This window comes from Camelina sativa, chromosome 2, assembly GCF_000633955.1.
Source record: "Camelina sativa cultivar DH55 chromosome 2, Cs, whole genome shotgun sequence".
Classification (NCBI taxonomy): Eukaryota; Viridiplantae; Streptophyta; class Magnoliopsida; order Brassicales; family Brassicaceae; genus Camelina; species Camelina sativa.
Window position 1 is genome coordinate 26,660,420 of NC_025686.1, and position 9,058 is coordinate 26,669,477.

Consider the following 9,058-nt stretch of genomic DNA (forward strand, 5'->3'; position numbering starts at 1 on the left):
CACTGGTTTGAGCGGTTACNTGTTCCCCAGTTTGGATTCCCAGCTAATCTTGAAGAATTCTGTTTCATATAACACAACAAGTTAACCTATGAACCACTTTAAAAACCGTAACTTTCCATAATGACAATCAGAACAACAAATTCAAAATCCGGGATTTTGTCAATGCGTAAAATCGAAAATAAATGCAATTTCAAGTAAGTGATCCCAATTCGTATGATCCTAATCAATGCATTGATAAAACCCTAAACCCGTAGTAAGAGAGAGAGAGAGAGCAAAAGAATCTCACGCCTGGGATGGGTTCTTCAGATTTTTCTACCGCTTCCATTGATCTAACGGTGTCGAGTCGCCACAGTAAACGAGAAAGATGAAGTTCGAATCTCCCCCTCCGCCGTAATCGTTTTCTCGATCAGTCCTTCTAAAGGTAGAAGACGACCAGAACGTTTTCATTAATCTTCGGCGATCAAATTTTAACCGATAATTTTTTTCTAAACCGACCAAATCTCTCTTAACCGGTCGATTAGACCAATTCTTTGTTTTTTGTTTTAACTCCCAAACGACGTCGTTACCTACTTCCTTGCGCCTTGTTCTTCTCTGTTTTGTTTTAGCCGCCGGGAAAAAAAGAGTTGGCCATGGACGCAGCACATTGCTATCTCGAAGGAAACGCCGACGCTGTAGAGTTCTGTCCTCACGAGCCTTACTCAAACTTGCTTGCAGCTTCTACTTACACACTCCAAGAAGGAGATTCTCCCTCTCGATCTGGGTCTGTGTATCTATTTGACGTCGGAGATGGGGAAGATGTTGGTTTGAATCTTCTTCAGAAGATTGACACCGCCGGAGTTTTCGATATCCGGTGGAGTCGTGACAACGATGGCGGCGGAAACGTGTCGCTTGCTCAAGCTGATGCTGATGGATGCTTGAGAGTTTACAAGATTGATGACGCTGAAGTTAAAGGTAATGTTTTTAAAATCTTGTAAGCTCATTAGAGTAGATGAACATGGTAACTTAGGTCAAAACTTCTTCTTTTGATGCTGCTGATGAGTATTGAGTAGTCTATTGAAACAAGATTGAAGCTTTTAATGTGCATTTAAGTTCTGTTTTGTTAGCTTGTTTGTGATATGAGTAAAGTTTTATCCTTTGAAACAGGTTACTCTCTGAGAGAAGTCGCTGGTGAAAAGATAAGCTCATCAATGTGTCTTTGTTTGGATTGGAATCAATCATCAACATCAATCGTAGTTGGTTTATCAGATGGCTCTGCTTCAGTTGTTTCATTCACTGATTCTAATCTAGAAACAGTCCAAGAATGGAAAGGGCATGACTTTGAGGTTTGGACGGCCACATTTGATCTCAACAATGCTAATTTGGTCTATACTGGATCAGATGATTGCAAGTTCAGCTGTTGGGATATCAGAGATAATCCAGCGGACAATCGTGTTTTTCAGAATTCCAAAGTTCATACAATGGGTGTTTGCTGTATTTCTCCAAGTCCAAGTGATCCTTACTCTATATTCACTGGAAGCTATGATGAAATGCTTAGAGTGTGGGACACGAGGTCTGTTACTAGACCTGTGAACGAAACATCGTTGTCTCTAGGTGGAGGAGTGTGGAGAATCAAGCATCATCCATCTCTGAGCGGTGTTGTGTTGGCTGCTTGTATGCACAACGGTTTTGCTGTAGCCAAGGTTAGTGATGGGAAAGGTGAAGTGTTGGAGAGTTATAACAAGCATGATTCTCTTGCTTATGGAGCAGATTGGTGTAGAGGGAAAGATCAGAAGCAAAGCGTTGTGGCAACTTGTTCGTTCTATGATCGGCTTCTTCGGTTATGGATGCCAGAAAACTGCATTTGAGCTCTGAAGTTTGAATATTAACATTGCTATTGTTTGATTGTTGTTGCCTAGATTGTCGAATTTCAAATTACTATGTTTTCAAGTCATGATTGGATTTGGTTAAATCAGCACATAGTCCTTAATTTACGTAGTTGAATACAGAAGCAAAATTTTTGCTATAACAACTCCGGTCCAGTGGTTCAGCAAAGGAGAGTAGAACAGTGTTAACTCAAATCTTTTTTCCATTAATCTAGCCAAACCTTGGGATGTTTTGTGTAAACAGAGTTAACAAAGAGAAAGGATATTTCTTTTATTTGGGTTAAGTGACAATACATTTCCATGATCTAATAACATACACTGGTTTGAGCGGTTACATCAAAGCTTGGAAGGGATATTGGAAAGAGCACCAGCTTCAGTAAGGAGAGGCACAAGCTTGCCTTGCTTGTAAGTCTCCATCACTTCTGCAAAAAACAGAGCAACCACAAAATGACCAGTGTAATTTTTCAGGTTTGATTTTCGACCATAGTCTAAATTAAGGTGCAGAGACAGAGAGGTTGTTCAAAATTTTATCTTACTATCGCTTCCACCGATATGTTTTCCTTTGATGAAGACGCTTGGAACAGTACTCTGGCCAGTCCACTCTGACAAAGCTGATTGGATCTTACTTCCATCGCCTGCTTTTGATGTTATTGTATAAAACAGAGTTAAACAAGGACAAGGATCCTTCTTTAATTTGATTACATCACACATACGTTTCTCATGATTTAAAACATGACATTCGGAGCAACATATCCATGCTCCGACAGAGAGGTTGTCTAAAATGTTTTCTACTATCGCTTCCACCGATATGTTTTCCACTGATATGGAGAAAATTAGATAAGAAAATTCGGAGCTAAAGCTGAGTAGACATGTAGTCAGTGCAAATCGATTAGGGAAAGTGAACATAAAGCTATTTGGCAGAGTAGCAAAAGTGAGGAGGAGTCACATGATGTATGGCTGTAATGGAAAAGTTTACATACCTTGTTTTGCATTTCCTCCCGGATGGTCTCCAACCGTGGCTTCATCAGTTGCATATGATCATAGAATAGACTACTGAAGGATGCAGCATACGGCAGAAAAAAGAGGGAACCAAGTATAAATGCCACAAAATATAAGTTTAAGTTCATAGACTTATCCTTTTACCTGAGTATGTAAACACACAAGCAAGACAAAAAATGTAATGGTTGAAGAACTTACAGCTTCTGTTGCCATTCATAGAATTCGTACAGCCATTCGATCAGGATAAAAAGGGTTCAAGATCCTCCATTCGCTCTCCACATCTTACCAGTTTAATCGGTTTCTCCGATACCTATTGACACCCAATCAAACGTTAATAAAGTAACTTTCTATGACATAACTGATCAAAGAAGAAGAACACAAACCTCCTTGACACTCAAAGCAGCACCACCACCTCTTGAATCACCATAAAGCGGGACGAGAAAGTCAACAAGTTTTATTATGATAGGAAAGAAAAACACACACGATTTTGCTCTGTCCAGTCATGCTAGACTCATCAAGGGCAAGGGAATGGCCAGATATTAGCACTCGATGCGCAAGAACCTAAACATAAATTTTAATTTCGATTAGACACATGGACGACAACATAATGAAAAGAAGAGAACAGATCACCTACCTGATTTCCAATGTTGAGAGGTATGACATCACCAACCACATGTCATAGATTGAAATATCCACTGACTACAAGGAAGTGTAGCTTAGATACTTCTCCTCCACCCATCAATTTGACTTGCTCATCATGTACAATCTGCAACATATCCATGATAAGCCACACGTTAGTACTATTGAAAAGGGATCTGTATGAGAACATGAACATGATTTTAGTATCTTCATATGTAGAACAAACAAACTGAGAAATAATAACTCAACAAGAAGAAATGGATAGAGAATTAACCAAGCCCCAAGCACAGCCATATGATACCTCTCGGGAGATTTGAAACGGTTATGGAGACCAGATGCATGGGGGCACTGGGAGAAGCTGTCCACAAATATAAAGGCTGCAACATAGAACAGAGGAAAAATAAAAGTTAGAACTGAGACGGATACAAATATTGAAAGCACAAAGAACGGTTTTGGTAGGCAAGAGAATCCTAATTTAAGCTCAAGGGTAAAAACATATAGAAAGAGAGGAAAATAAAAAGCAAACCTTGGCCTTTGAGTTTGACTTTGGTATGCAAGCAGCGTCCTCAAGTCCACCAGTCAACTGAACAAACATATTGGCTCTTCACTTGGCTCCTTCTGTAATGTATCTTCCATAGCCAACAGTCTTCGATTTTACCCAGCCTAGTTAATGCAGGTCTGAGCAAGGAAGTGTAGCTTTCCTCCACCTATCAATTTGACTAGCTCATCAGGTACGATCTGCAACAAATCCATGATAAGCCACACGTTACTACTATTGAAACCATTATGCTAATGAAAAAATATGTGGAAGGACAAATGAGATGAAACAGAAACCAAAAATACCTTCACCAACTGCTGATCTGGTCTGACTTCACGAATGACTCTCATCCAAGGGCTAGATCACTAACACCTTCTAACAACAGGGAGACTCACTCGTTAGCAAAACTGCCAAGAGAATCCTAAATTGAGCTCAAGGGAACAAAAAAAAACAGATAAAAAAATCGAACCTTGGCCTTTTTGCTCTGGAAGCAGACTCCTTAACTCAGAGAAGCTGTATACTAAAGAAAACGCCAAATGTATGAATAAAACTAGATATATAGAGAAAGAGAGAGTAGAATAGAGCTAAATGCAACAGAAATTCAAACCTGCACACCGGTAAGTGGAACGTCACCCCTTGAAATAGCATCTACAACATTAACTATGAGGGCAGTGACGTGACATTGACTGTGAGCTGAAACAAAGCACATAACAGAGTTGTCAAACACAAATCTATGATTTCAAAACAAAGCACAAAACAGAGTTGTCACCAAATACAAACATATAGAAAGAATGTGTTACCTTACGTAAGGCGAGCATATGAGCAGCCTTTCTCGAGATATTTCCATACAAAGGGTATCTGTATAAAACATGACAACATACGAAAGGTTCTCTCCAATCAGAGGATCCACTTTACCTGCACTAATAAACATAACACCGGAAAGTAAAAAAAAAAAGCTCAGAGACCAAACACAACAGAAACTTTGGTAAGAAGCTTACCATACAATCTGAGAAGTAAAGAGAGACACACACAGACCAAAGCTTCGTAGTACTTGAGCAGGATGAGCACCAGATAGCTTGTCGGCATCTAGGGTAGCAAAAGGTAAGGAATGGTTCAATCTGCAAAGAGAAACCAAAACACAGGAAAGTAAGAAGCTATATTCAATGTGAAGAAGGGCTCGTCGTCTTTGTATTACTTCAAACAGATGGAACCAATACAATTAGGAAGATACTATATTCAATGTGAAGAATAATTAATACCGTACCTTGCTGTCCACTACGTACCTGAGAATTGCTGTTTTCACCCACTTTAATATTGAAAGGGTTCCCTCCATTGAGAGGATCCAAAAGCGTGTTATGATTGAGAGGATCCAATCCAATTTTCCCTGCACTAAAAACATACCAAAGGAAAGTTAAAAAGCTCAGAGACCAAACAAAAGAGAAACTTTAGTAACAAGCTTAAACATAACAAAGGAAAGTAAAAAAGCTCAGAGACCAAACACAAGAGCAACTTTAGTAACAAGCTTACCAAATTATAAAATTCAAAGTCTGAGAAGTAAAGACACACACAAGACCAGAGAGCTCTGTAGCCATAGCAGTTAGGATATCTTCACCAATCACCAATCCAAAAGCGTGTTAGATCCAAATCCACTTTCCCTGCACTATAAACATAACACACATGAAAGTAAAAATAAGCTCAGAGACCAAACACAAGAGCAACTATAGTGATAATAAGCTTACGGTAAGCTGCTTACCAAATTACAAAATTCAAAGTCTGACAAGTAAAGACACACACACACCAGAGAGCTCTGTAGTGCTTCAGGAGGAGCAGGATGAGCACCAGAGAGCTGGCTCGTCGGCATCTAGGGTAGCAAAAGGTAATTGGATGGTTCAATCTGCAAAAAGAAAACCAAACACACACAAAAAATTAAGTCAATATGGTTGGATTCTGATAAGATACATAACAAAAAAAAAAGAGTGTACAAGGGTGGATAATAATAACACAGAACATAAAAGGGAACCAGTTTTATGCTATTACTGTACGGCGAAGTAGTTCATCTTAGTATTGGTTCTGAATCTACTTCGTCGCTTCAAAAGAAAAAGAATAAAACCAATCATCAGAGATCAAAAAAAAGAAAAAAAGAAGAAGAAGCAAAAATTGGGAAGACAAACCGTGGGGGGAGGAGAAGAGAGAGAGAGAGAGACGAGTTGAATTGGTGGGTGAGGATTGAGGAAGCAAAAACAGAGTAGCAGACACCCAATGGAATCTCCAGCGGTAAACTAAATGGTTTAACAATCGTTACCTGCATCAAACACAAATCTATGATTTCAAAACAAAGCACAAAACAGAGTTGTCATCAAATACAAACATATAGGAAGAATGTGTTACCTTGGAGGTAAGGCGAGCATATGAGCTGTCTTGGTCGAGATATATCTCCATACAAGAGGTACCTGTAAGAACAAAAACATAGACCATAACTTTAGTTTCTTCGAATATAGAACAAAACTGCGAAAATAATAAACAAAATAAGAAGAAACCATTGGAGATTTGAAAGGGTTATGGAGACCAAATGCATCGGGGCCGTGGGAGAAGAAGCTGTCCACCAATATAAATGGCTGCAACATAGAACAGAGAAGTGAGAATTGAGAGTAATACAACTTCGCAGTAGCAATAAAGGTTTTGATAGGCTAGTAGTACCTGAGAGTTCATGTTTCACCCACTTGAGCAACTTTAACATTGAAGGGGTTCTCTCCAATCAGAGGATCCAAAAGCGTGTTATGATTGGAAGATCCAACCAAATCCACTTTCCCGGCTGCACTATAAACCTAACACACAGGAAAGTAAAAAAAAAAAGCTCAGAAACCAACTACAAGAGAAACTTTAGTAATAGTAAGCTTACCAAATTACAAAATTTAAAGTCTGACAAGTAAAGACACACACCAGACCAGAGAGCTACTGTCGTACCTCAGGAGGAGCAGGATGAGCACCAGAGAGCTATAGCTCGTCGGCATCTAGGGTTCAATCTGCAAAAACAAAACAAAACACAGAAAAAATTATGTCAAGGTGATACGGTGGATAAAGAAAAAAAGAGAGTATAAGGTGGATAACATATGAAAACAAAACATAAAAGAGAGTAACAAGAGGAACCAGTTTGTTTGATGTTGTTATTGTAAGGCATCTCAGTGTTGGTTCTGAATCTTCTTCGTCAGTTCTTCAAACCCTAGCATAGCGACCATGGTCTGAATCTACTTTCGTCGCTTCACAAGAAAAAAAACAATCAACAGAAATTAAAAACGAAGAAAACGGAACAAGAAGCAAAAATTGGGAAGACAAACCGTGGGGGAGAAGAGAGAGATCGAGACGAGTTGAATATAAGAGAGAGATAAATATATTAGGGACTAATGTTGTAATTAGGGATTGTATAACCCTACTCCTACTCACTATATATATTGTAACACCAACACATGTATAACATAAGCTTTCCTTACATGGTATCAGAGCAGTAAAATCCTAGACCTAAAAATTTTTTTCGCCGCTTCTCTTCTTTCTTTCTTCCTCCTTCGATCTTGTCTACCATGGCTGCTTCTCCTTCTGATGTTATCAACCCTGCTTCTGCTTCTCAGCTTCACAATATCAACATGTCGAATGTTACTAAACTCACCGCTTCCAACTTTTTGATGTGGAACCGTCAGGTTCGTGCCTTACTTGCGGGTTACGGTCTTGCGGGGTATCTTGACGGCACCACGGCTGCACCGGAAGCTACTGTGCGACAGGGTGAGACCATGATCACTAATCCAGAGTATATTCTTTGGGAACGGCAAGATCAACTTATTGTTGCTAGCCTTGTCGGTGCGATCTCGATTGAGATCCAACCCATGCTCTCCAAGGCTTCCACGACGGCGGAGATCTGGAGCCTTCTCTCCTCAACGTACGCTAAGCCGACGTGGGGACATATCAAACAGCTTCGAGAACAAATCAAACAGTGGCGGAAGGGTTCTCGGAGTGTTGATGAGTACATTCAGGGCTTGGTCGCTCGTTTCGATCAACTTGCAACTCTTGGTAAGCCCTATGAACACGAAGAACAGATTGAATATCTGCTTGGTGGTCTCTCGGAGGATTATAAGCCTCTTATTGAACAGATTGAAGGACGGGATACTCCTCCTTCCATGCCTGCTCTTCATGAGAAACTCATTAATTATGAGCTGAAACTTCAAGCACAAGTTTCTGCCTCATCCGTGGTTCCTGTCACGGCCAATGCGGCGTTTTACAAGTCTTCTGGTAACAATAACTCCTCACGTTCGAATCGCTCTGCTTCGCGTGGCTCTCAACAGCAGTCTGCTCGTGGCTCCAATGGCAAAGGCTATCAGGGTCGCTGCTTTCCTTACATTGAATTGGTGGGTGAGGATTGAGGAAGCAAGAACAGAGTAGCAGACACGCAATCTCTCCTACACGTCTCGACTCGATGATGGTTTTGCAATCTTCTCCGAAAGAAAAAAAAACCCTAAAAACAATAATCAGGCAGAGACAAGAAGAAGAAGATCGGATGGAAAAAGAGAGAGAAGAGAGAGTACCAAACAAGGAGAAGAAGAAGAAGAAGAAGAAGGGCTCGTCGTCTTCGCTAATTCCTCGATTGAAAAAAATCTCCACCGTTGGATAAGACAAGACCTAACAACAAAATCAGATGTTAGAAATTTTGGAAATCCGTTAAATTCTGAGAAGAAGGAGAAAAGCAGAGAGTAGGGAAGCCTACTTACTTAACTTGGATAGAACGTATATCTCTACTACAAACAATCAGATCATCCCTTCGGCTTCATCGATTCATCATCGTCTCGAGACTCGAGAAAAACCACCGGCGGCGACAGAGCGGCTTCGCTCTTCGCAGAGAGAAACCAAAATAAAAAAATAAAAATAGACGAAAGATATGATTTTTGTGTTTCCGATGAGTGATGATGTAAAGACTATTTATAAGATTTTGTAGGGTTTACTCACTCCTAACAATAAAATAAATAGGATTGCCTTT

General features: G+C 39.9%; 2 protein-coding genes and 2 long non-coding RNA genes across 7 annotated transcripts; 2 read left to right on the forward strand and 2 right to left on the reverse strand.

Annotated features, from left to right (window-relative positions):
- LOC104740708 (diphthine methyltransferase homolog) lies at positions 588–1,974 on the forward strand. Its single transcript, XM_019238207.1, has 2 exons — positions 588–951; positions 1,144–1,974. The coding sequence occupies exons 1-2, from the start codon at positions 630–632 to the stop codon at positions 1,842–1,844; spliced, it is 1,023 nt and encodes a 340-aa protein (XP_019093752.1). The 5' UTR covers positions 588–629; the 3' UTR covers positions 1,845–1,974.
- On the reverse strand, positions 2,116–5,719 carry LOC104740699. Of its 3 annotated transcripts, none has more exons than XR_002035953.1 (15): positions 5,607–5,719; positions 5,303–5,427; positions 5,037–5,156; positions 4,839–4,958; positions 4,646–4,731; positions 4,508–4,558; positions 4,344–4,403; positions 4,027–4,238; positions 3,802–3,877; positions 3,496–3,627; positions 3,245–3,422; positions 3,060–3,171; positions 2,843–2,915; positions 2,399–2,497; positions 2,116–2,284 (listed from the first exon to the last, which is right to left on the reverse strand). It is a non-coding gene; the product is annotated as an uncharacterized LOC104740699 (long non-coding RNA). The 3 variants fall into 3 exon arrangements; XR_002035952.1 differs by having other exon boundaries at positions 4,344–4,410; XR_760212.2 differs by having other exon boundaries at positions 4,344–4,413.
- On the reverse strand, positions 5,798–7,388 carry LOC109129672. Of its 2 annotated transcripts, XR_002035955.1 has the most exons (9): positions 7,374–7,388; positions 7,186–7,295; positions 7,003–7,061; positions 6,736–6,863; positions 6,576–6,653; positions 6,427–6,488; positions 6,210–6,340; positions 6,076–6,125; positions 5,798–5,932 (listed from the first exon to the last, which is right to left on the reverse strand). It is a non-coding gene; the product is annotated as an uncharacterized LOC109129672 (long non-coding RNA). The 2 variants fall into 2 exon arrangements; XR_002035954.1 differs by lacking the exon at positions 7,374–7,388 and having other exon boundaries at positions 7,186–7,367.
- On the forward strand, positions 7,614–8,447 carry LOC104757150. The gene has a single exon (XM_010479876.1). It carries the CDS (start codon positions 7,614–7,616, stop codon positions 8,445–8,447), a length of 834 nt encoding a protein of 277 aa, XP_010478178.1.